This window comes from Acipenser ruthenus, chromosome 13, assembly GCF_902713425.1.
Source record: "Acipenser ruthenus chromosome 13, fAciRut3.2 maternal haplotype, whole genome shotgun sequence".
Taxonomy (NCBI): Eukaryota; Metazoa; Chordata; class Actinopteri; order Acipenseriformes; family Acipenseridae; genus Acipenser; species Acipenser ruthenus.
Window position 1 is genome coordinate 39590350 of NC_081201.1, and position 26144 is coordinate 39616493.

Below are 26144 nucleotides of genomic sequence, written 5' to 3' on the forward strand. Positions count from 1 at the left end.
TTTCTGGCTGGTTAGTGTGTGAAAGCTGCGGTACGCTGTTGAATGAACACAACCTTGTTGTAAAACTCCATAGCATTTGTCCAACACTCATTAATCATTTGCTTAATGCAGAATCAAGGTTATTAGACTAAAAAATAACACCAAAAAAATCAATAGAAGTATCTAATTGAAAACAAAAACAGGGAACACCTCCTCGGTCTTCTTTCCTGTCTGGACCCACAGATTTCAGCACCCCCACCCCCCTTCTTTCCTCCCCACATCAACACCCAGCACCCCCACAGGCTCCTGCAGGAACGATGCTTCCTTCTGGGCTTCACTGACAATGTTTTCAGGGCCTACACGGATAGCCAGATGGTGTTGCTCTGGCTCTCACGACACTCCAGTGTTCTCCATTTGCCACCTCAGTGGTGACCGGAATACGGGACAGAATCCTCACCTGCAGGACAAAGTGAGGCTTCCAGGGAGCTTTTCATCCCCAAATCACCTCTCAGACTGAACACTGGGGCTCTAGAAACTAGAAGGAAAACAAACACAGACCAAATGTCATTCGGTTCTGTTCTGTTTGTCCTCTAAACTTGGGCATCTTTGATTCCCCTCCTACCCCCGTATACAGGTGCCCCAGCAGCAGAAGCTCTATACAAACACAAGATTATAATTAGCTCTGCCCAGTCCTGAAGCTGAACTAGAAATCAGTCGGACACACAGTGCAGTTTCAGCACTATAGCAATCATAGAAGAGCTACAGATCAAAGCCACTCAGCCCCATACTGTAGACATCAAGGCTTTAGAACCCCAAAGGAGACCTGAAGCAGAGTTAGCCACAGTTCAGCAGTTTGGGAGAGAGAGAGTGGAGATGGATACCCACACTAGTATAAACCCTATAGAAATTATAAACCCTATAGCTATGGATCACATAGCTCTCCAACTGGGGGAAACATTGGACGAGGATCCCCACGAGTGTAATTGCTATAACTGTAGCTTTCCAGATTGAGTGAGTGTGGATGTCAAGCCCAGAGAAGCATCTTGGCCCAAAGAGGGCTTCAAAGGGCAGGACACAGTAATAAAAAACATGACATTTCCAAGCACTCAGAGAGAGAAAAAAACAACAAAACAGAAGAGAGGGATATCAGTCACGTGTTTGGAAGCTCTCCCCTCACCCCAGCCCCCCTGCTATCGACCTCTTGACAAAGCAGCCTCATTACCCCTGCAAGGGACCGGAGTGTCTCTGTGGGATGAAATCAGTTAGCCTGGCATCAGCCGGGTTCCCCTGATCGAGGGTGCTTCAAGCAGACCAACAGCAACACAAGAGACAGCAAAGCTGCTGAAAAGCAGGCTCGGGACCTGAACGTGGTCTCATTCAGCTGCAGTGTCTCAGCCTGGCCGTGGGACAGAGGTTGAGCCCAGGCCTCCTCTGTTCAGACAGCTCATGCTGGATTAGGTTTATCTCAGCCTGATCACTTCTTAATCAGTTTTTCTCCACCCACCCAATGCTCAGAAAGCACCAAAGCCCTAAAGCCGTAGTGTTGGAGAGGGTAATGTGCACACTCGCCACTAGAGGGCTCACAGTTTTTAATAGAAAGCCACTCACCCACATACTCACCCCTAAAAGTACCCCAGCATAATGTACAGGAACCCCAGCCCGGATTCGGATCTGATCTGGGGAGCTGCTGCAAGTGGGGCTGGGCATCTACTTCAATGGAACTCGGGTAAAGTGTGGATTAGATGTTCATTTAATCTGGACAGCGGCAGAGCTTGATACCCCCAGCCCAATTTAATAGCACTTAGTGATGCTAACAAGGGGGCCAATGAAAAACTCGCAAATAGGGGCTGTAGCATACAGAGGTGCCAACGATGCCAACAAGAGCAGATGAACATCACGTAGGGAAGCAAGCAGTGCAATAGCAGGGGCTAAAATATCCAAAAACAACGTGTAGCCTGCATGGGGAAAAGCAGGCATGAAATGGTTAACATCTGCAGAGTCTTTAAATGTAATCTGTAAAATTCCTCCCACCCCTCCTCCAACACAAGCCCTAGCCTCGGACAGCGGCTCAGTGCTGGGAAACATGTCCGGATTAACACGGAAAAGAGTTCCAGCCATGCGGAGCATGCTCAGGGTTTGATTGGAATAACACAACTAGACAGTCAGTATATTCTAGTCCGCACTGATAGAAACATCTTGAGTCATGTACCCCCTGGGTAACGTTTAATTAATCACATAGATGAAGATACTGTACATTTCAGACAATTCTGACAGGGGCTATGAAACAGTTTTGTTCGATGTCTCTTTATCTGGTTGGTATCAAAAAGCAGCTGCTTGTTCTTCAATACCAGGAAGAAAGCTAATAAAATAAACACCAACCCCCCAACCCCCACTCCAGACAGAAAGCCACAGGGCTCCAGTGTGAACTGGTTCTACCTCAACGCTGAGACAGACCGCTTCTCAAATGAACTTCACAAAGGCAGCACAGCAACGGACTGGTCCTACTGGCCCAATGAAGAAAAGCTACACCTGACTTAAAACATGTAGCAGCTAATAGAATCCTCGACCCAGCCAACCAGAACCTGTCAAAATAACGACTCCAGTCTCATCCAGATCAAAGTGTGCCTTGCTACAAGAAGACAGGAGCCTAGGGGAGTAGCCCAGATAAGCACCCAACTGTGCAGTGAGAATATTAACAATACAGGCAGATCAGCACCGAACTGTGCAGCGAGAATATTAACATACAGCCCAGATCAGCACCGAACTGTGCAGTGAGAATATTAACATACAGCCCAGATCAGCATCGAACTGTGCAGCGAGAATATTAACATACAGCCCAGATCAGCATCGAACTGTGCAGCGAGAATATTAACATACAGCCCAGATCAGCACCGAACTGTGCAGCGAGAATATTAACATACAGCCCAGATCAGCACCGAACTGTGCAGCGAGAATATTAACATACAGCCCAGATCAGCATCGAACTGTGCAGCGAGAATATTAACATACAGCCCAGATCAGCATCGAACTGTGCAGCGAGAATATTAACATACAGCCCAGATCAGCATCGAACTGTGCAGCGAGAATATTAACATACAGCCCAGATCAGCATCGAACTGTGCAGCGAGAATATTAACATACAGCCCAGATCAGCATCAAACTGTGCAGCGAGAATATTAACAATACAGGCAGATCAGCACTGGACTGTGCAGTGAGAATAGTAACAATACAGGGAGATCAGCACTGGACTGTGCAGTGAGAATATTAACAGAGATACAGGGAGATCAGCACCGAACTGTGCAGTGAGAATATTAACAGATACGATATGCGATAAAGTGTGGCCTGCAAGCAGTTCTGCATGGACCAAGGCTTTAAGGGCTTGTTAAATAAACGCAATGCAGAATGGAGCACACAGTATACTTCGTGCCAGTGATCTGTGTATTCATAAATGACCTGGTTTATTTTTAGCCATGAAAGCATAGATTATATCCATGCGATTCTTATCCCAAGCAGCAACTCTTTGGTATGTTATCACTGGCTTTTTATTTCCCCACTTTCACTCTTTGCAAATCTAATTGATGTTTTTGATACTGCTAAGAATTCCACTGGCTTCTCTAATCTGCAGCCTGCAATTTCCTGTTGCGACTACAGACACAAAAAAAGCAGTTTGCTGCAAATCACCACGAGAGCAACCTTCTACAGGCAAGAAAATGGTTAACATCTGCAGAGGGTCTTTAAATGTAATCTGTAAAATTCCTCCCACCCCTCCTCCAACACAAGCCTCGGACAGCGACTCAGTGCTGGGAAACATGTCCGGATTAACACGGAAAAGAGTTCCAGCCATGCGGAGCATGCTCAGGGTTTGATTGGAATAACACAACTAGACAGTCAGTATATTCTAGTCCGCACTGATAGAAACATCTTGAGTCATGTACCCACTGGTACCAACGTCCAGCGACTACAGCAGCACATTCAAACCAGCGTCCAGCGACTACAGCAGCGCATCCACATTCAAACCAGCGTCCAGCGACTACAGCAGCACATCCACATTCAAACCAGCGTCCAGCGACTACAGCAGCGCATCCACATTCAAACCAGCGTCCAGCGACTACAGAAGCGCATTCAAACCAGCGTCCAGCGACTACAGCAGCGCATCCACATTCAAACCAGCGTCCAGCGACTACAGCAGCACATCCACATTCAATCCAGCGTCCAGCGACTACAGCAGCGCATCCACATTAAAACCAGCGTCCAGCGACTACAGCAGCACATCCACATTCAAACCAGCGTCCAGCGACTACAGCAGCGCATCCACATTCAAACCAGCGTCCAGCGACTACAGCAGCGCATCCACATTCAAACCAGCGTCCAGCGACTACAGCAGCACATCCACATTCAAACCAGCGTCCAGCGACTACAGCAGCGCATCCACATTCAAACCAGCGTCCAGCGACTACAGCAGCACATTCAAACCAGCATCCAGCGACTACAGCAGCGCATCCACATTCAAACCAGCGTCCAGTGACTACAGCAGCGCATCCACATTCAAGAGAAGAGAGGGTGTTAACCCAAGTGTTTTAGCTAAATCCCAACAGATTACAATTTTAATTAAGTTAAATAAAAGGTCCTGACTTTCCTCCTCCCCATAAAGAGGGGCAGGACAGTCTGCACGAGGAGTATAAATATCATCCAATAAACAGAAATACAGCCCACTTTAAACAGCCCTACATTCACGAGGAGGACGCATGTAAGAAGAACACTAATCACAATGAACTCGAATAAGCAGAGTGCTGTAGCAGAGCAAACAGCTTCAGAAATGCACTCAGCCTGAAAGTACAGTAACTGCAAAAGGATTACATGGCTTCGGTCTACAAAAACCAGTCGAGATGACAGGTATGAACTGTGTAATAATGCTGCTGCCAGAGCCCTCTCTACCACACTCAGTATTTATAGTATATCCTAAGCACCACATGCCAGGGCAGCTGCAGAAGTGCTACAGAACACTTCACACAGAATCTGCTTTCAGGCTGTGACAGTTTGCTCAACAACGCTCTGTTTCACTAGTGCTGGGAGGGAAGAGGAGAAGGAAAATTTCATTTGGCAGTTATTGAAATGTCAAACTCAACAGTACCTGCTGCTCGGTAGCAAGAGAGCTAGCTGCATGCTAACAGTCAATTCCAATCCCAGCTCCTTTTTAAAATCAACTCCCAGTTCCAATTCCATCGAAGGTATTGGAATTTATACTTTAGAGACTTATTGTTGTCACTGTTCAACTGCTTTCATTTGAAGCCAATTTCATTGAGAAGCTCGTTTTAACAGAATGCTGCCGATTGCAAATTTTGATCAATGGCGTGTTGGAATGGATTAAAAGGGGAATGGGAATTGGAAATTAATTTAAAAAGGAATTGGAAATGGAATTGAAAAAACAAGAATGTACCCCGACCCTTGTGGCAACACACAGACAGCTGAACTCCAGTGGTAAAGTACTGAATGCAGGCCTTGTACAGCTTAGAAAACAGGTACACGTCCTGCACTCACATTGCTGCTTCAGATACTGCCACCAGGGAGAGCTCCCTCTGCTGGAGAGACAAGGCAGGACAGAACCTTCTTCATCTTATCATCTACAGCAGTGCGTCTCACGTTCTTCAGCATTACCAGCCTGTCCTCCTTGCAATGTGCAGCAGCGTTCCATTCATTTGCACTGTCAGGTAATTTGCTGCATATTATCTTTAAATAACAAATCACCCCCCCCCCCCCCCCCCCCCCCCCCCCTGTATTATGATCTCCAGCTGCTTTCTCATATGCAGCCGTACCCTGCTCTTCGATTTACACTTCAGTGCACTAACATGAAAAATGAGCTTGGATCTGTCAGAACGCGGTAGTCTGTTTATAAACTCTGTAAATGTATGGAACCACAAATACAAATGATAGTGTAGTACATACCGCTTCATGACATGAATAAGCACAGGACTGTGGATGTCATAAATAGTTAGCAATACGAGTACCAAACACATTCACAAATGTCCCGTTAACAGTAATCGATTCTCTCTGTGTGACGCTCTGCCATTAAGTATTATGCAAACAGTGTATGCACCCTACAGCGATTTGCAGCCAAATGCCCAAATAAAATCACATTGTCTCTTAAAAACACTACCAATAACCCCACGCTTGCCATTTCAATGTGTGTTTGTTTTTCTGTCTGTCCCATTTACTTACAACTTGTCCAACAGTCTGACTTCGGAGCATGCAAAAACAAGACACAAGTTTAGAGTAATTCCTTCATTCAACACAAACACGTTTTTTAAACTTACCATCTATACAAGCTGTGGGTTCCGCGGACAGCTCTGCAGGGACCAGTTTTGCAACAAGGAACACAAGAAGAAAGCTTGCTTTGAAAAGTATGAAGCTAAATAAAACCAAGGCAGATGTAAATCCAAGCTTCACTGCGCGTTTACTTCACATCTTTCCACCAAAGATCAAATACACATTCTCGTCCGGCGCTGCACAGGAGTGAAGACGCTTTATGGCAGACTTCACATCAAACACTTTCCCTTGCATTGGAACTAGTTCAAGGTTAGTAAACATCCCGCTCCCTGTCTGATTGCGCAACACGCCAGCCTCTCCTCGTTAAAGCGAGCTCGAACTCACTCACTCACTCACTCAGATGGGAGCGGAGAAACCGAGGAGGGGGAGGTTCCAATGGGAGTCACCGGACTGCCGACTGAGACGAACATACAACACTGTACTCTGCATTCGCCTTACCTGCACGATTTGTATTGCGTTGAGCTTTTTGTACAATAGGACAGACTATAGTACTGCGTTTTCTAACGATACAACGAATCAATGTATTTGATTGCACTGCATGATTGTAATACTTACTGTAGTATTCTTATCCACAGTTACATAAGAACATAAGAAAGTTTACAAACGAGAGGAGGCCATTTGGCCCATCTTGCTCGTTTGGTTGTTAGCAGCTTATTGATCCCAGAATCTCATCAAGCAGCTTCTTGAAGGATCCCAGGGTGTCAGCTTCAACAACATTACTGGAGAGTTGGTTCCAGACCCTCACAATTCTCTGTGTAAAAAAGTGCCTCCTATTTTCTGTTCTGAATGCCCCTTTATCTAATCTCCATTTGTGACCCCTGGTCCTTGTTTCTTTTTGCAGGTAAAAAAACTCCCCTAGGTCGACACTGTCAATACCTTTTAGGATTTTGAATGCTTGAATCAGATCACCGCGTAGTCTTCTTTGTTCAAGACTGAATAGATTCAATTCTTTGAGCCTGTCTGCATACTACATGCCTTTAACCCGGGATAATTCTGGTCGCTCTTCTTTGCTCTCTTTCTAGAGCAGCAATATTGTATGTGCAGTGCAGTTAAAACTACATTGGTCCTCAATCCTTCCAGTGTACACCGATTCCTGGGTGAATGCGTTCTGCATTCTTCACAGTAGTGTAGCCTGCTCCTGTAGTCTGCTTCACCTGAAACTCGACCTGGCTGGCTGTACACACCTGGTTCTGCACACTGCGTGTCATATACAAACTCTTTTTTAGCTCAGGGAAGCAAATGTAACCCTGTCTTTTTGTATCTATGCGTTGAACTTGTGTTTTTCTTGTGTTTTTGTTTTTTTTTACCTGCATGCGTGTGACCCCTTCTCCCACTGCAGCCAGGCCCCATACAAAGCAGACTGGAGACAGACTTCTCGGTTCAGGTCTCTCGTTTTATTGCTCAGCTGCGGGATCTGTAAATAGCAAGCCCGGAGTCATTAAAATCAACAGCATTAATTACAAAAACATAACTGGAGAAGTATTACAAACGCATTCATGTAACCATCTGTTGTATTTAATCCCAGACACGTGGTAAACACGCTTTACCATCCTCAATCAATTCTTACTACAGTGGTTAAGAATCTATTTCATCTTTCCAAGTATAATACATTTCAACTTTTAACGAAAGCTTATGCAGTCACTAAACAAAATAGACAGTAATAATATTATTCTTACAGAGCAACTCATACATGCAGCCTCACCTGGAAACAGCAAGCCAGGAATGACTTGCAGTGACTTGCTCCCGCGCAAATGGGCAATTAACCTTGACTTGCCTCAGTTTTTTTTTTTTTATGAATTTAACAAAACAAATAATTACAGATACGGTATTAACAGTTTAACAACAACAATACAATAGAACTAAAAATGAGAAATGATTATTTATAACAAATCTAAAGGAAGAGAGCGTATTCATTTGGCACCTGTTACACAAAGCAAAGAATATCGATCTTCTTCCTTCTTGTTTACAATCTGTGCAATGATAACATAAAACCCCGCCCATGCAGGTAAAGCTTGTGAAATAACAATCTCCTTTAATATCTGCAAAACCATTACGGGGTTCTGTACCTTGGCTGTGCATGCAATAGCAATTTAAATCTGATCTCAGTTCAAACATAGGCCAGGTGCTTCTACACTAACCCTTCAATAGGATTCATTTGTAACATATACTGTACATCTTGATAACCCTTAAAATGAACATGCTTTTATCTTAATGGGTCAGATGTACTGACCCTGTACTGCAGTGAAGCTCACCCACTGAGGAATTAAATCAATAACTGTGTGTCTGCTTCATTCAAAAGATAAATCCTCAGAGCAGTCGGGGGGCTACAATGTGCTGAACACATAGGGAGTCTGGGCATTACAATGTGCTGAACACATAGGGAGTCTGGGCATTACAATGTGCTGAACACATAGGAAGTCTGGGCATTACAATGTGCTGAACACATAGGAAGTCTGGGCATTACAATGTGCTCATCTAGAAGAGAAAAGGAGAATTTCTACACAGTGAGTGAGTACAGCTGATTTGCACCTTTGAAATACAATACAGAGAGAGAACACAACTCCAAACATATTACCAGCAGTGCTTTGTTTCTGACTGCTGGATTTACTCATGTTGCTCTTATATGCATAATCCCTCAATGAAAGCATGTCAAAGCATAGGGCAGCATTGTAAAGAATAGCGAGGCAAGGTAAAGCATATTAATGATCATGGCAAACCAGGGTAAGCTATGGTAAAGGCATAGTATAACCATGGGAATGCATGGGAAAACTGCAAGCACGCTGCTGCGGCTCCTAAATGGGTGCAAGCTTGTCCTGTACTTCTACCTCCCAGCTGAGATGAGAAAGTAAAACATTATGCAAATGAATTGTGAATCGGATTTGCATGTCATTGTGTTACTGTTGCTTTTTATACAGTGTTCATCATAATATCATCATTCACTGTCGTGCCTGAGTTAATCAGTGTTTGCTACAAGTGTTACTATTTCAGAAAGTGTCTTACTGGAAGGAACAGCAGTGATGCAATGAATTGCATTGCAGAGAGCGGCCCAGTAAATGTCAGTATCTACAGCCCTGCTGTGGTACTGGGTAGTGCACGCTAGCAGATACAGCACATGCATACTAGACAGGTGCTGTGAGGATACAGGAAGCTCAATAGAAGGGCTGGGGTTCTTGTTATAACTGGCTTAAGGACTGCTGCATGTCACATACTTGGTAGGGAATGTAAATTCAAGCCCCCCCTTCATGCAATCGTGCTGCTGCTCGCTTTCTTTTTTAACGTCTAAACATTGTATTTGTTTTTACTGTCTTGACATGTTTTCAATTGCATGGTCATGAGGGGAGGCTTTTATTTTTAAACACAATTAAGAAAAGTGTTCTGGGTGGATGCAAGTTCAAGACAGGGAATCTGCTTTGTCCACGGCTGGTAAATGCCCCTCTGTATTGTAATGTTTCATAGAAAACAGACGTGACATACACAAGTGAAAAGTGGCTGTGTTAGTACACAAAAAGTATTAGGACACAGGGTAGCCCAAAGACTGAGTCTGTGTGTCTCTTTAACCCACAAATGTGAAACAAGCCCTCCATGATGTTTATAAGTGGTGTGTTGTGTCTGGCTTGTGTAATCTCCATCATGTAGACCGGGCCCTCTGCTGGAAGAGTGGAGACAGCTCCAGCACACAGCAGGTCAGTGGGCCTAATCGGGCAGGGATGAGATTAGAGATGACAGCCCCCCAGTGAGAGACAGCTGAGGCAATTCTCCACTCCAGCCAGCAGGCTTTTCAACATGACAGGCCGCTGGCTGCAGATCTCTCCCACAGGAAAGTGACATCATTAGAATGCAGTTCTTCTTGAATGATTCCATTACTGGCAGACAGAGTTACCCACACTTCGCCTGCTCCACAGCCTGTCTCGCTATGTAAATGATGCACTTAGCCTATACACAGATATACAGTGGAATCCCCCAAGGCCTCCAGAGGGACTGAGCTACATGGCTATACCGGAGCTGAGCTTGTTAAATCCCCACACTGCTGTGAATTGTTGGGGGGGTTTGACTAAAGCCTCTGAGGTAACTGAGCGAGAGCCACGGATTGTCTCCAGGTGCAGCTGAATGAGCTTGGGTTCTGGAAATGCAATTCTAGTGCTGGTACAGTAACTCCACGCTAATCCTGAGCAAATGAAACATTTCAAAATACCCATCCGGAACCACAGAACGGGCTATCAAGGCTGGCTCGCAATCGTAATACAGCACAGAAAGTTACAAAGCACTGTTACACCAGGCACCGCACTGATGGTCATGGCTGTCAACGTCACCCCTGGTTCACTGAGAACCAGTATTATTCAGTCTACTAGAACTAGTGCACTTCTTCTGTTTGCATTCATGATTCATGGTTTATACACACATTTTTACCAAGAAGAAGTTAATCGTTCAACCCTCTGGCTAACCTGGTGATCAAATAGAATTTCACCTGAAGGAGAAGAAGGGCATCTGTGAGAGCGAATATGCAATATCCTTCATACAGGGGCTTCTGTCATTTCAACTCGGAACCTGGAAGATTTAGAGTAAAAGGGTTCAACCACAGCATCAATAACGGCCACCAATGGTATACTTCAATACATCCTCATGACTGCACCCTGAGACAGATCCATGCTAAAGGAGGGACGGTATACTTCAATACATCCTCATGACTGCACCCTGAGGCAGATCCATGCTAAAGGAGGGATGGTATACTTCAATACATCCTCAGGACTGCACCCTGAGGCAGATCCATGTTAAAGGAGGGACGGTATACTTCAATACATCCTCATGACTGCACCCTGAGGCAGATCCATGCTAAAGGAGGGACGGTATACTTCAATACATCCTCATGACTGCACCCTGAGGCAGATCCATGCTAAAGGAGGGACGGTATACTTCAATACATCCTCATGACTGCACCCTGAGCCAGATCCATGCTAAAGGAGGGACGGTATACTTCAATACATCCTCATGACTGCACCCTGAGGCAGATCCATGCTAAAGGAGGGACGGTATACTTCAATACATCCTCATGACTGCACCCTGAGGCAGATCCATGCTAAAGGAGGGACGGTATACTTCAATACATCCTCGGGACTGCACCCTGAGGCAGATCCATGCTAAAGGAGGGACTGTATACTTCAATACATCCTAGGGACTGCACCCTGAGGCAGATCCATGCTAAAGGAGGGACAGTACATAAGGTCTGCTTGCATTCTGACTCACAAATACCAATCAGGTAACTACATAGAACCCACATATGCCAATTACTGTAGATTCCTTCTTCACCCCCTCACAGGATCACGGGCTCCCTGATCTTTCAATGGCTTGACACCTCATTCACATTTCTTGTCATTCCTACAGATAATCTGTGCAGTAGCATCAATGACTCTAGCAGTGCTACCGTGCTAGAAGGATACTGCCCCTTTGAGAGGCACATACCTCACTGGATAAGGAGGGCTCGTTTTTGATAACCCTTCTGGTTGTCCATACCTTCTTTTACAATGTGTCCTGGCTAAGCTGATCTAGAAAAGGTTTTATTTTTTTTTTTTAGCTGTGGCAGTATTCAGTACTGTTCACAGGGGAGATGGTCCTACTGCCCTGGATGTCTGTCCAGCAGCAGCCCGCTGGGGAGAATGGCTGGACTGGAACATCTGATTAGAATCACTGTGTTTCCCAGAGCAAGGACACACGGATCAACTGAGGACACTGTGCTACAAGACAGATGATACACACATCTGGGCAGCAGCTCACACAAGTGCTGTACTGTACATTAGGCTAATGAGCTCTGAACAGAACAGGGCATTAGGCTTACCTCCTCTGGCAAGGGGCCGGGAGGATTTCATTAGAATGGGGTAGTCATGTGACTCCCACTGGACAGATCTGCACCTCTTCCGCCATGTGAGACCCCAGCCTAGATCACATGCACTCCCAGTATTGGCAGCTGAAGCACAGTGAGGAGACCCAGCCCCTGCCCTGTGAGACCCCAGCCTAGATCACATGCACTCCCAGTATTGGCAGCTGAAGCACAGTGAGGAGACCCAGCCCCTGCCCTGTGAGACCCCAGCCTAGATCACATGCACTCCCAGTATTGGTAGCTGACGCACAGTGAGGAGACCCAGCCCCTGCCCTGTGAGACCCCAGCCTAGATCACATGCACTCCCAGTATTGGCAGCTGAAGCACAGTGAGGAGACCCAGCCCCTGCCCTGTGAGACCCCAGCCTAGATCACATGCACTCCCAGTATTGGCAGCTGAAGCACAGTGAGGAGACCCAGCCCCTGCCCTGTGAGACCCCAGCCTAGATCACATGCACTCCCAGTATTGGCAGCTGAAGCACAGTGAGATGACCCAGCCCCTGCCCTGTGAGACCCCAGCCTAGATCACATGCACTCCCAGTATTGGCAGCTGAAGCACAGTGAGGTGACCCAGCCCCTGCCCTGTGAGACCCCAGCCTAGATCACATGCACTCCCAGTATTGGCAGCTGAAGCACAGTGAGGTGACCCAGCCCCTGCCCTGTGAGACCCCAGCCTAGATCACATGCACTCCCAGTATTGGCAGCTGAAACCCACATTTACAAGATTAGGCGTTTTTTTAAATGTTTGTTTAATTAATTATTTGGTTAAAACTGATTAACATACAAATGTTTAAAACATATATACACCATAGCAGATTTTGTTTGACTTTGTTTCATAAGTTACTAGAACAGGCATTTGTTGTATTCAAAGCAGTGTTTCTATAGTTTTGTAATCGTTTCGCTCACTGTCTTATGATTGGTGACAGCATTAAGAACGATACCCGAGTGTTTTTGACTTGCCACAGAACAAGGTGTTGATGGGCAGGAGTCTTTAGAGAAAGAGAGGCAAGGCAGTCTTTTCCAGAAACAAAAACACACCCTCCGTCTTATAAATGATGTCAAAAAAGAGCCTTCAACCTTTATTTTAGACTTGGCCACTTCTTTATTGATGTTGCATGCTGTTTAAAATAACTACAAAGCAGGCCTGCAACAGCAATTCACAGCAATGATAATCAGGGCTGTGTTTTTGGTTCTGGTTTTGATCTGTGCATGTTCCTTGCTGGTCTTTTGCCTGCAGTAATTGCAATAGCTAACATGTGCCAACTGGAAGGATTGAGACACGAAGCTCATAATATTATTGAACGCAGCAATGGAAAAAGAGAACAGGAAGGTTTTTGTGACCTTTCTGCCGATATGCTTTTATAAACAATCCTGCTGAAAAGCTTCAAGGCCTGCATGACCTCATTGCATGTTTTCCCAACACTGATCTCCTGTTTCTTTGCTGTGGTTGGGAGAGTTTGGGACCGGAGAGTGCTCAGCAGTCCCCACTGCCTCAGGTGTGCTTATACTCGGAAAGTAAAAACCCTCAGAGAGTCGATACGGAGGGACAGTAGTAACTACAGCTGAAGGATCAGCCTCAGAGAGTCGATACGGAGGGACAGTAGTAACTACAGCTGAAGGATCAGCCTCAGAGAGTCGATACGGAGGGACAGCAGTAACTACAGCTGAAGGATCAGCCTCAGAGAGTCGATACGGAGGGACAGTAGTTACTACAGCTGAAGGATCAGCCTCAGAGAGTCGATACGGAGGGACAGTAGTAACTACAGCTGAAGGATCAGCCTCAGAGAGTCGATACGGAGGGACAGTAGTAACTACAGCTGAAGGATCAGCTTCAGAGAGTCGATACGGAGGGACAGTAGTAACCACTAGGACATGATAAAAAACATGTTTGTCCCAGTGCTAAAAGAGACCTCCTGATCTATGAAATATGTACTTTCTCATAACCTTGGTACACAAAGGGCTCTACTTTAATGTCCCAGATGGTGGTGGTATTCAAAATCATTACTGTTTAGACTCATTGAATAGAGACATGCGTGTCCAGAGCTTTACTAACCCTGTCTCATAAACCCCCCATTCAGACAGTAGAGGCAGTTTTTATTAGCCTGTACTGACAAGATTTCAGCTGTCAGGTAATATCGATTTGACCTCCTGTCGTGAAGGTAGCAGTTTTAAATCTTAGCGCAATCTTGCACTTTGACCTCCTCAGCCATGGCACTGACCATTACACCAGTAATGTGACCTCCTCAGCCATGGCACTGACCACTACACTCGTAATGTGACCTCCTCAGCCATGGCACTGACCACTACACTCGTAATGTGACCTCCTCAGCCATGGCACTGACCACTACACTCGTAATGTGACCTCCTCAGCCATGGCACTGACCACTACACCAGTAATGTGACCTCCTCAGCCATGGCACTGACCACTACACTAGTAATGTGACCTCCTCAGCCATGGCACTGACCACTACACTCGTAATGTGACCTCCTCAGCCATGGCACTGACCACTACACTCGTAATGTGACCTCCTCAGCCATGGCACTGACCACTACACTAGTAATGTGACCTCCTCAGCCATGGCACTGACCACTACACTCGTAATGTGACCTCCTCAGCCATGGCACTGACCACTACACTCGTAATGTGACCTCCTCAGCCATGGCACTGACCACTACACCAGTAATGTGACCTCCTCAGCCATGGCACTGACCACTACACTCGTAATGTGACCTCCTCAGCCATGGCACTGACCACTACACCAGTAATGTGATCTCCTCAGCCATGGCACTGACCACTACACTAGTAATGTGACCTCCTCAGCCATGGCACTGACCACTACACTCGTAATGTGACCTCCTCAGCCATGGCACTGACCACTACACTAGTAATGTGTCAACAAATCAGGTAGCCCTTGCAGGGGACCAGTGGGTATGCCTGCATCAGTGTGTGAGTCTGCCTGCATCAATGGGTGAGTCTGCCTGCATCAATGGGTGAGTCTGCCTGCATCAATGGGTGTGCCTGCCTGCATCAATGGGTGAGTCTGCCTTCATCAATTGCAATCCAAATGAATGTCCTTGACTTTACACTTGGTTTAATGTCAATCAAGTGTGCAATCAATATAGATTCAGTTTGGGTAACCATGGCAATTAAAAGACATCAAGGCAGGGTGCTTGATAAATGTTGCACTTATGGTGTTAGTGCGGTCCTGCTGTTTTAAAAGCTGGGTTGGTACACTTAGATGTTGCAATAATAATGTGGGAGCCCTTCCCACTCCAGTACTAGCTGGCAGGGCAATTATATATACATGGCTTAGATGCACAACGCGCTGCTTCGTATTTCTATATTGGCTTATATTCTGGAACTATCTTGTGCTTCATTTAGAGAAGTAAATTCAAAATGCTGACAAGCGATGCAAGCTTTTCAGAGCACAAAGGGTTAATCGTTACATACCCAGTCAGTGCAATACAATATACTACTATCTTTTGCCTATTTTTTACAAAGGCTGAGTAATTCCAGCTTCAGCTAATTGAAATATCTGTATGTCATTACTCGACTGGACGAAAAACCACTTCATGTTTTCGAGCAATTTAGAAACTCATAAAAGTAAGTGAAGCGCTTGCTTGGCAGCAGGTTTACTTCGTCAGCAGAATGAAAACAAGGCCGTCTCCAGAGGCTCCACACGTCTTATCTCAGACCTGCTTCATCAGCTTGCTTGGTGCATTTCACTCTTCACATGAAACAGCTCTGCATTACCCTCAGCCGTGTTCAGAGTTTATCTCAGAGCAAGCAGGTCTGTGGTGCTGCTGAAACATGCTGCAGTAAATGGCTCTCTAGATTTCGTTTAGTCCAGTAGACTACCTGCATGTTTCGGGCAATACCAGGGTCGGGTCAATTCCTGGTTTTCAATTCCAGTTCCATTTGCGATACCTTTTTAAAATCAATTCCCAATTCCAATTTCTTCGAAGGAATTGGAATTTATATTTTAGAGCAATAATAACTGTTGTGATTGTTCAGCTTCTTTCATTTAAAGCCAATTTCACTGACTAACAGCGACTGGAATTGAATAACGTGTTGCCACTGTGAGAAGCTAATTTATACACAATTCTGCTAATTGCAATTTTGATGCAATGGTGTGTTAGAATTTATTAAAAGGGAATGGGAATTGGAAATTGGAAATTGACATTGAAAAACAGGAATTATCCCCAACCCTGGTCAATACCTAATCTGTATGTACACGTTTACGACTGACGGTAGTCATGTGTTTCAATGCTTCTTTATTGCGCTCTTATGAGCAGCAGTACCTGGATAGGAGGGAGAACGCCTTGTCTTTCTCCAGTGGCTCCCCATGTTTCTCTGGAAGTTTGCCTGGACCTTTTTAAATGGCTCTAGTTCAGGGGTGACCAAGCCTGGTCCTGGACAGCCACAATCCTGCAGGTTTTCTGGGTATCTTTAAAATCATCAATAGCTGAAGACCTGGAAAAATGTTAGGGTTGCCCAGTTAAGAAAATAATTGGTTCTATTAAGTAATTTTGAACTCGTGTGTAATGAAAACCAGAAGACCCTGCAGATCTCAGGACCAGGGTTGAACACTCCTGCTCTAGTTCACAAAATGGCTGGGAAACTCATTGCCCTACGGAAGCACTCAGGAGTATCAGGAGAGATTCAGCCGTCCTGCACAAGGAGCACATCCAGGAGTGTAGTCCAGTGTCACTGTTAGGACCCCAACCCCGAAACACCCCCCCGCCTAGAGCGGGTTCATCAAATGTAGTATATTAGGGTTGCTATTTGATGCGTTATTGTATTCTGTTGTGCACTGCGCAGGTCCTGTAGCTTTCATTAGAAGACCGATGCGCACTGTGACGTTGCTGCTCACTGCTTCTGTTTTTGGATGATCTTCAGATCGGGTTCGGATTAAGTGAATGTTCTGCATCACGATATTGGGGTGTATTTCGGGCTGGGGTCCTAACATAATCATTTTATATTCTGGATTACATAAATCATCAAATAAGCAACATGTATTGTAATAAGTATTAAGTTGTAATCCTCATACAATCTACTTACTAATGTTTCTTATTATCACCCCATTAACTCCTCTGATCTATTCTACATCCTTTCAAAATCCACCCAGCTCCTCTCTTCTCAAGCACTCTTCATCCTGCCGTCTCTCGGTTCATTATAAAGACATGTCCTGTGCACGATTCACTGAACACCCATCTTACTCAAACCATGCTCCATTACTGACCCCTTGTGGAGAACTCTAAGATTGCAACCAGTGCAAAACATCAGTTGAATGTATATTGAATGTATATCAGTTGAATGTATAAAATACTTTTACTATTAAAAGTACAAATACTTCAGGTAACAATATCTTCAACAAGATAATATAAATGCTAAGTGGTATAAAAATGAGAGCTATACAGTAAAACAATTTTTTCACAGTACTGCTTCTGTAAAACACACATTGCCCTACTGCTAATGTGCTGCTGATTTGAAAATGCATTCCAGTACAGCACAACAGAGCTCTACACAATGTGATGCACAATGCAGTGACAATACCCAGGAGTCACGCTTAGCAGCTGCTGTAACAGAAGAGCGAGTCGTGGTCAACACTCATCGATACCCTTAATCCATTTCCTTTGGACTCGTATGCATAACAAAGATGTCAATGTTGCGATTGCATTAACGAACTGCAATCGTGACTTTAACTCATCTCAAAATGTACAAATCATGAAAGCAGCCAATGTGATGGTTCTAATATCACGTCCTTCTGTCCCACTCTCCATTCACTTGATTCAGGGCACTCACTCACATTGCTTTTACAATTCCATCCAATCAAAAATAAATAAAAGGAACTTAAAAGGTCAGTCTTAGTTTTCTCCTGCAATTACAAACAGCAGCTCGCTGGCAGTATAGAATCATCTGACTTCTTCTATTGACTGATGCTGTGTGCTAGGCAATCAGCAGGAGCCCAAGTTCATCATCAATCACACCACAACAATTCAGATAAGAGCTCTCTCCTGTGTGGAGATTTTAAACAGTCCACTCCCTACATGATAAGAGCTCTCTCCTGTGTGGAGATTTTAAACAGTCCACTCCCTACATGATAAGAGCTCTCTCCTGTGTGGAGATTTTAAACAGTCCACTCCCTATTTCCTCATGATAAGAGCTCTCTCCTGTGTGGAGATTTTAAACAGTCCACTCCCTACATGATAAGAGCTCTCTCCTGTGTGGAGATTTTAAACAGTCCACTCTCTACATGATAAGAGCTCTCTCCTGTGTGGAGATTTTAAAGGGTCCACTCCCTGCTGCTTCTTCTTCAGCCCCTCCTCTGCGGGGCTTCTCTCAGCACTGGCCAGTGTCTTCACTGGTTTCACTGGTTTCTCGGGGGTCTCTGCTGCGTCCCCTTTGACTTTGCGCAGTTTGGTCTTGCTCCTGGGTGTGGAGAAGGTCAGGGAGGTCTTGTTGAACTCCAAGGGGAAGACGCCCACATCTCCATCAAAGCAGTTCTTTGCCACCTGCAGGGACTTCCTCCCCTGGCTGGACACCAGCTTCTTCTCCTGCAGGATCAGCACATCGTCTGCCTCTTGGCTGGCCTGCAAGCAAGCATGCGTTACTGCTTACCCCTGAAGGGACGCAAGAAAGAGTGTGCTTCTGCAAGTGTTTTCTTCTTAAAATACATTTGAGAGGGACTCAGGTTTCATAAGGAAGAAACTGACCAGATCCAACCTGTCAGTACGTTTTAAACCCTGTTTCTTCATCTCACTGCAAAAAATACTAAAGTTAGCATCATTTTTATTTGTGGGACACATGCCCCATAAAGGGTTAAAGCATTCTGTGATGAACATGATTTTAGTTAGCTTATTAACAGATCTACCAGGTGCAGTTCTAAAGACCCAGAACAAGCTACAACAATAGACCTTATTTTGACAAACACGCCATGAAAAGTTAGTGTGCTTGGTATCTGTCACGCTGAGTGACCACGAGGTCGTTTTCTGTATCAGAAAGTGTGAGGTTCCTAAATTGGAGCCCAGGATAACTGAGAGGAGACAACTTAAACAAGTCAGTGGGCAGGCTTTCCTACAGGACTTGAATATGCTGACTGGAATAGAAGTGCGCTTGTCTCCTCCGTTGAGGAGGCGTGGGACTGCTCTAAAGTATGCTTACTGATGTTGTTTAAATGATGTCTGTGTCTGGTCATCTTGCCAGGACACCCTTGTAAATGAGGCCTCGTCTCAGTGGAGAAATGAAAGGGTAACTTTCTAGCCAAACTCCTTATCAATAAAGCAATTCAATACCTGTAAATCAATCATGTTTACAATCAATTGCCCCTGCTAGTTCAACCGAGAAAAGACACACCGCGGAATACAGCAACAACCACAGGCAGAACAAGGCAGCCTATGTTGCTAAATATATGTACACAACATAAACAACAAAGCGACTGTTTTCAGTATAATTGTTCCCCACACGTCTATCTCTATCTCTATCTCTGCCGACCCGCAGCGGAGCGCTATGTTTGTGCACCGTGTGGATGTGCTCACAAAACCACTCCGGGCTGCAACAAAAAAACACAGTAGGACAATTGTTGCCACGTCTGTTACATTTTGAATAGTATTCAGTGAAAACACGGGCAAATGGAAATCTATTATTTTATACGTTTTCCGTGACAAAGCGTCTGTTTCACAGATAACCCCAACAGTAACACAAAGTGGGTACTTCGGGTCCTCTTCTGTCCCTGCCCTTTGTTTCTAACCGAACGATTTCCCGTACTGCACTCTCTCATTCATACACACACACACGTGTCCCCTGTGTGACCCTCCTCGGTGCATCGCATCAGAATGGTCTTCCTTGTCTTGTAATATTGCAGCTGGAAAAAAATAAACACGCTTACTCCGAGCTAGCCAGCATGACTTCTAGAGGCACTGCGAGCCGCTTTCTGAAGAGCGTCTTACAGAATGGAGTCGGGCGGTACGTGTGCCAGATCAAACGGATTTCCCTCGTCTTTTCTAAGGATGCACAGACTTCCCTTGGTGCCAGGTAATAAAACAGAGCTCAATACAGCAACATCCCGGTGATAAACAGCACAGGGGTGGTAATTACAGAATTAACAATCGATAGACAAATGCAGTGTGGCTTCAGCCTAGCTCTCGATTAATGTGACAGACACACTGTGATAAATACATCAGCATTGCTTGCAAACACATTGGTATACTGTCACCACCGAGGTTAGGGTCGTCACCTCTGAGGGACAATCCAGGGAAAACAGGGACAGGTGACACCCCTGACTGGGCTAGACTGGGGTTTTTCTGTAAAGAAAACGAATGCTTATTAACAGTCAGAGGTTTTCAGTTTGAGGTCCCTTTGCATAAGTCTTAAAGATACAACATTCTCCGTCTTGAATGTAAATCCCTCGTAATCCTCTGATCTGTTTCCTTGTCCTAGAGAGTTTATTGAAGACAAGGTGGTGGACTTTGCCAAACAGAATCCTGGGATCGTGGTCTACGTGACTCCCCAGCGCTGCAGAATTCCGAAAATCATTGCGGAATACTGTAAGTATAGAGACATAGTTTACCACGAGTTAAAATAGCTTCAAAATGCTTACTGCCCTCTTACCTCGTTCTAATGCATTTGCAGTCAGTCTGTGTGATTCTTATTGTAGTTGCTCGAATTGGGTGTTTAAATGTCTTTGTCGTTTGTGTTTGCTCAGGAGAGTTGAAGTTGCCACGTTCTCCTTCACCACATGTGTATGTAACACAGACTGGATCAGCAAAGTGGCCGCATTGCTGTAAGAGCAGCACCTTACAGGTACTGTGTATCGACTGCAATGCAGAAGGAAGCTTGTTTTACTAGATGGCGCTGGCTCTTCAATCTAAACAGACACTTTTTTTGCGGCTCTAGCCTGAGTTACACGTGTCCCTGGGGAAAGAGAATAAGAGCATCTTAACACTGGCGTTATCACAAAATCCAATGAGAACCGTTCAGAGGGATTGGAAATACGATAGGATAGTAAGAGGGAAGTGAAATAGAAGAAAATGATGTCATTTGAAGCTACATAAATCTGAAAAGCCGCACGGTTTACTGCTTTCCGATACGCGGCTCCCGGTGTAATCAGACCTTAATGCTTGGGTTGCTACAAATAACCTCTCAAACCAGATTTTCACTTCAAAACAACACAGGTCTAAGTATCAGTATTTCTTTGGTCCATATTCACAAAGCTTTTAGCATTCCAATGAAAAATGTTTTGATTGATTAAATATGCATGTATAAAACGTGATGAGCCCAGCCGTGTGACTGTCTAAAGTAGTGCAGTACAAAGTCCATGCACTAGAAGGTGCTGGTTACACACACATTCTTCATTAGCTATCATTATGCAGTTAGTACAAGCTGTGCCTTATTCCCTGCTGAATATGCACTAGTTTATTGTCAGCCCTTTCTGTCTTGCTCTTAACTCCACATCTTATGGTTTTGTGGGTAGTGAGAGAGCAGAGGGAATCCATGGACATGAGCGAACCCTTCCTGCACAGCACAGATTGGTGTTTCACAGAGTCAGACCTAATAGAAAGCTGTAAGCAAACCGACACTCCAGATACTGACTACAGTACATCCAGTCCTAGGTGAGATTAACTGGGATTGTAAATGTTAAATGGACAGAGATGCAAGGCTGAAGGAGACAGAGCTGTTAGGAATAGCTGTCAGATTCCCATGGCAACCCCACTCCTAGCGTGGGCAGGCCTCCTGAACAGACAGACAAGACCAACGGCTGGTATTGACAAAAAAATCATTAACCACCTTCAGTAAATATTTACCATGTTGTGACCAGCTCATGCAGATACGTTTCTCATTTTCAGACGTTGAAACAGAGACGCACGCGTGTCCAGTTGTGTGTAATGTTCCTGAAAGGCCCGAGCATGCATTGTGATATAAACTTTGGCACCGTTTCTCTAGTAAAGGAGCCATCGTTGACAATGTTAACTCCGAAAGTGTGTTTTCTGTACTGTGGCCAACTGACTTTTCTTTCTTCTTGTTTCCAGTAAACGGCACTGTGAAAGAGGAGCCCATTAATAGCAAGACCTCGGAGGAGATCACTCAGCTGATTAAGAAGCTGACCAGCCAGTCTGGGCTGGAGGTCATCCGGATCCGCAAACCCATCCACACCGACAGCCCCAGCATCCAGGGCCAGTGGCACCCCTTCACGAACCGGCCCCCCTCCCTCAGGGTGCAGGGAATCCAGAGCGAGAGCAAGGCACAGGGGGCAGCTCCCAAATAACCAAGCCGAGCTTCAGCCCATCACAAACACCATGAGAAATACAGACCCATTAACCAGGCAGAGCTTCAGACCACCACAAACACCATGAGAAATACAGAGCCATTAACCAGGCAGAGCTTCAGACCACCACAAGCACCATGAGAAATACAGACCCATTAACCAGGCAGCGCTTCAGCCCACCACAAACACCATGAGAAATACAGAGCCATTAACCAAGCAGAGCTTTAGACTACCACAAACACCATGAGAAATACAGACCCATTAACCAAGCAGAGCTTCAGCCCACCACAAACACCTGATAAATACAGAGCCATTAACCAGGCAGAGCTTCAGACCACCACAAGCACCATGAGAAATACAGACCCATTAACCAGGCAGTGCTTCAGCCCACCACAAACACCATGAGAAATACAGAGCCATTAACCAAGCAGAGCTTCAGCCCACCACAAACACCATGAGAAATACAGAGCCATTAACCAAGCAGAGCTTCAGACCACCACAAACACCATGAGAAATACAGAGCCATTAACCAAGCAGAGCTTTAGACTACCACAAACACCATGAGAAATACAGAGCCATTAACCAGGCAGAGCTTCAGCCCACCACAAACACCATGAGAAATACAGAGCCATTAACCAAGCAGAGCTTCAGCCCACCACAAACACCATGAGAAATACAGAGCCATTAACCAAGCAGAGCTTCAGCCCACCACAAACACCATGAGAAATACAGAGCCATTAACCAAGCAGAGCTTCAGCCCACCACAAACACCTGATAAATACAGACCCATTAACCAGGCAGAGCTTCAGCCCACCACAAACACCTGATAAATACAGAGCCATTAACCAAGCAGAGCTTCAGCCCACCACAAACACCATGAGAAATACAGACCCATTAACCAGGCAGAGCTTCAGCCCACCACAAACACCATGAGAAATACAGACCCATTAACCAGGCAGAGCTTCAGACTACCACAAACACCATGAGAAATACAGACCCATTAACCAGGCAGAGCTTCAGCCCACCACAAACACCTGATAAATACAGACCCACAGGATTCTTCTTCTATACCGTGAAGACGCTTCTTTCATCGCAGTCGAATCTATTTACAGTTCATACAGGTATTACCATCACTGGGGTTCAGGGCATCCTGGTTATCTCCAGACATCAGAGCCCGTCTCTGCTGGGCAATGTGACATGTATCAAATGCCATTTAAATTGCACAATAGGAGCGTTGCCATTTGCTTACTGATTAAAAATAGATGCATTGTAACTGTTAGAAATGATGCTGCCCTGTTTTTTTTTTTTTTTTTATTATCCAGGCAGTTAGCAATGCCCTCATTGTTTCATGTTTCCTGGTATTGCCTAAAATGGATTTATATTAAATCTCGTGTTGTACTACAATATATTCTGAATCCTATTAAAAGAATTGTCATTCTCTTACATTTACAGTTTGGGGGTGGGGGGGTGATGGATCAAGCTCTGCCAGGCATAAATACTCACAGAGTAATTCTCCCATAAGAAACAATAACAAGCTACTGTTAGGATTTTTGAAGTTGGTAAACTGCATTCAAACTGGGTGTAATGAAGACACTAAGAGGATATTGTTATTCCATAGTGGCAACCAAACAAAGTACAGATTTCAGGTTTTACCAGAACAGTGGGTTCCAGAGACAGTAGTGCCGTAGCAGCAGGATACGTTGTCTACAGACCCGACCTCTGGGGATAGAGTTACAGGTATGTTTGCAATGCAGAGAAGGGACCTGATAGCAGCCAAACCCACGTGAAGAGACAGGTGTGCCAGTTAACCACTAGAACAAGTCAACTAAAGAACAACAGCTGATTAAACAATGGCTGTGCTTCAGTGCCTGTCGGCACCCAGAGGGGAACGTGCTTTTTAGAGATTTGTTTTATGTCATCACACCGTCACCAGACTAAACCTTTGTAGATTTTGGAAATGTGCGTTCCGAGTGTGGAATGGCTGGAGGGGGCAGACCAGTACGATTTGGTACGATTAACATCGTTCCATGGGTCAAAGTGCAGCAAACTGATCATCTTACTGAGACAGAAATACACTTCCTTATCTCCTGTAATCCTGTTTCAAAGCTTGCTTTAAGAAATGCTTATTGCACAACTTCAGAACAAATAAAGCAAGGATCAATGAAGCTAGCAGTGCTTCCTCATGACTGTCAATAGAACATTGTCAGGAATTTTACAACAGACTTCTCAGAATAACCTCAAAGCAGATTCATCTGTTTAAACTTGTAGCTCAATCAATTACGTTTAACCAGCCACAGAGACAGAAGAAAAGCAAGAACGACCAGTTGAAAGATCCAGTCCAACCCGTTGGAAACCCGGTCAGCCGCGATTAGGGGGGTAAAAATAGAACTTTTCTTTAATATCCTTCTAAATTGTTGTAAACACTCTTTAATGCAGTGCACATTTCACTCCTTACATACCACACAGTGAGACCCACTGGAGGTTTGTTGTAAACCTGTGTAATGATAAAAGAGGAATAGCAGGACTACAGTCATAGCTACCTCTGTGTGTGTAAACATAGCCAGCGACTGGGAGTGTAACCGTGGGTACTGTGCACAGCCAGCCAGCGACTGGGAGTGTAACCGCGGGTACTGTGCACAGCCAGCGACTGGGAGTGTAACCGCGGGTACTGTGCACAGCCAGCGACTGGGAGTGTAACCGCGGGTACTGTGCACAGCCAGCGACTGGGAGTGTAACCGCGGGTACTGTACATAGCCAGCGACTGGGTAGTAAAGTAACTGCATTAAGCATTTACACACATGTATTACGGGTTGGGCAGGTGTTGAAGCTGAAGTGAATCCATATAGTAGGGTTTGCAAGGGCTGTAGAGAAGGATTATACACCCCCACTCTGATGGGACAGGTCAGCTTCTGGATTAGCCGCACTAGGATGACAATGGCATATGTACTGTATACACAATCCACAATAAATGCTGGTAAGGAACAGTATGAAACGGCTTCTCCAGTCATGAAAACCCCATTAGTAACCCTTTAATTAAGTAGGATACTTGTTCAGTTTAAATGTTGTTATTTTCAGATCTGAGGATATTTAAATAAAGGAAGTTTCATTTTGAACGGTTTGACCCCCTTCTGCTCTCAATTAAGTTTATATAACTCTGCAAATCCGATCTCATTAAAACATATTTTTGTTGCTTAGCAACTGCTGCTTATGCAGCCTAAGTTGGCTTCAGTGTCTGTCTTTCCCTGTCTCAGTAAGGCTGCATTAAATCTAACAATTTCATTCACTCGATAGCTTAAGACAGCCTTCGCGTTTGGAAATGCCACAGCCTCTGTTAAGACCATGACAGTGATAATGTGGTGATTGGATGCTTTTTATGTTTAAAAACTTGCCCAGACCAATCTGCACTAGAACAGTTTGTTTCCAGTACTGATGCTAACTCTGAAGCAGATAACATTAGGATTGTGCTGCATTCAGGCACAGACTGCAGCACACACTGATATTAATAGAGGGACTAGCGCACTATACTAGACTCATGATACAAGCAGCCTTATATAACAACTTCAATACGCATCTGGTAATGTGTGCTCTATGTCTGTGAATGTATGGAAATAGCATGTTATCTGCTTTTATTACACACACGCATTGCAAGTACTTAAAGGGGCCCTTGGAATTCTTACCTCTCAGTGCATTCACATTCAGAGATAT

The 26144-nt window shown here is 45.0% G+C and overlaps 3 protein-coding genes across 5 annotated transcripts in view; 1 reads left to right on the forward strand and 2 right to left on the reverse strand.

Moving 5' to 3' along the window:
- The window catches only part of LOC117417798 (leucine zipper putative tumor suppressor 2 homolog), a 32053-nt gene extending 24325 nt beyond the window's left edge, over positions 1–7728 (reverse strand). Inside the window, exon 1 of one of the 2 annotated variants that reach the window (XM_034030122.3) lies at positions 7611–7728. The gene's annotated coding sequence lies outside the window, so the exon portion shown is untranslated. Of the gene's footprint in view, positions 1–6290; positions 6712–7610 lie in introns of those variants that run through there. The other variant, XM_034030121.3, reaches the window with a different exon arrangement.
- A 9807-nt stretch (positions 7729–17535) lies between these two features.
- On the reverse strand, positions 17536–19854 carry LOC131696924 (twinkle mtDNA helicase-like). Of its 2 annotated transcripts, none has more exons than XR_009306806.1 (2): positions 19471–19854; positions 17536–18798 (listed from the first exon to the last, which is right to left on the reverse strand). XR_009306806.1 is itself a non-coding variant. In XM_058985405.1 (2 exons), the coding sequence occupies exons 1-2, from the start codon at positions 19483–19485 to the stop codon at positions 18412–18414; spliced, it is 372 nt and encodes a 123-aa protein (XP_058841388.1). In that variant the 5' UTR covers positions 19486–19854; the 3' UTR covers positions 17536–18411. The 2 variants fall into 2 exon arrangements, 1 of the variants encoding a protein (XP_058841388.1); XM_058985405.1 differs by having other exon boundaries at positions 17536–18768.
- Positions 19855–19937: 83 nt separating this feature from the next.
- On the forward strand, positions 19938–23845 carry LOC117417938 (large ribosomal subunit protein mL43-like). Its single transcript, XM_034030360.3, has 3 exons — positions 19938–20209; positions 20615–20721; positions 22204–23845. Exons 1-3 carry the CDS (start codon positions 20079–20081, stop codon positions 22437–22439), a joined length of 474 nt encoding a protein of 157 aa, XP_033886251.1. The 5' UTR covers positions 19938–20078; the 3' UTR covers positions 22440–23845.
- The last annotated feature ends 2299 nt before the right edge of the window (positions 23846–26144 follow it).

Bases quoted from the DNA above. Each gene is read 5' to 3' on its own strand.
- LOC117417938 (XM_034030360.3), top strand. From the start codon at position 20,079: ATGACTTCTAGAGGCACTGCGAGCCGCTTTCTGAAGAGCGTCTTACAG. The intron at 20,210-20,614 runs GTAATAAAACAG...TCCTTGTCCTAG, and splicing joins CAGACTTCCCTTGGTGCCAG to AGAGTTTATTGAAGACAAGG. The intron at 20,722-22,203 runs GTAAGTATAGAG...TCTTGTTTCCAG, and splicing joins GAAAATCATTGCGGAATACT to TAAACGGCACTGTGAAAGAG.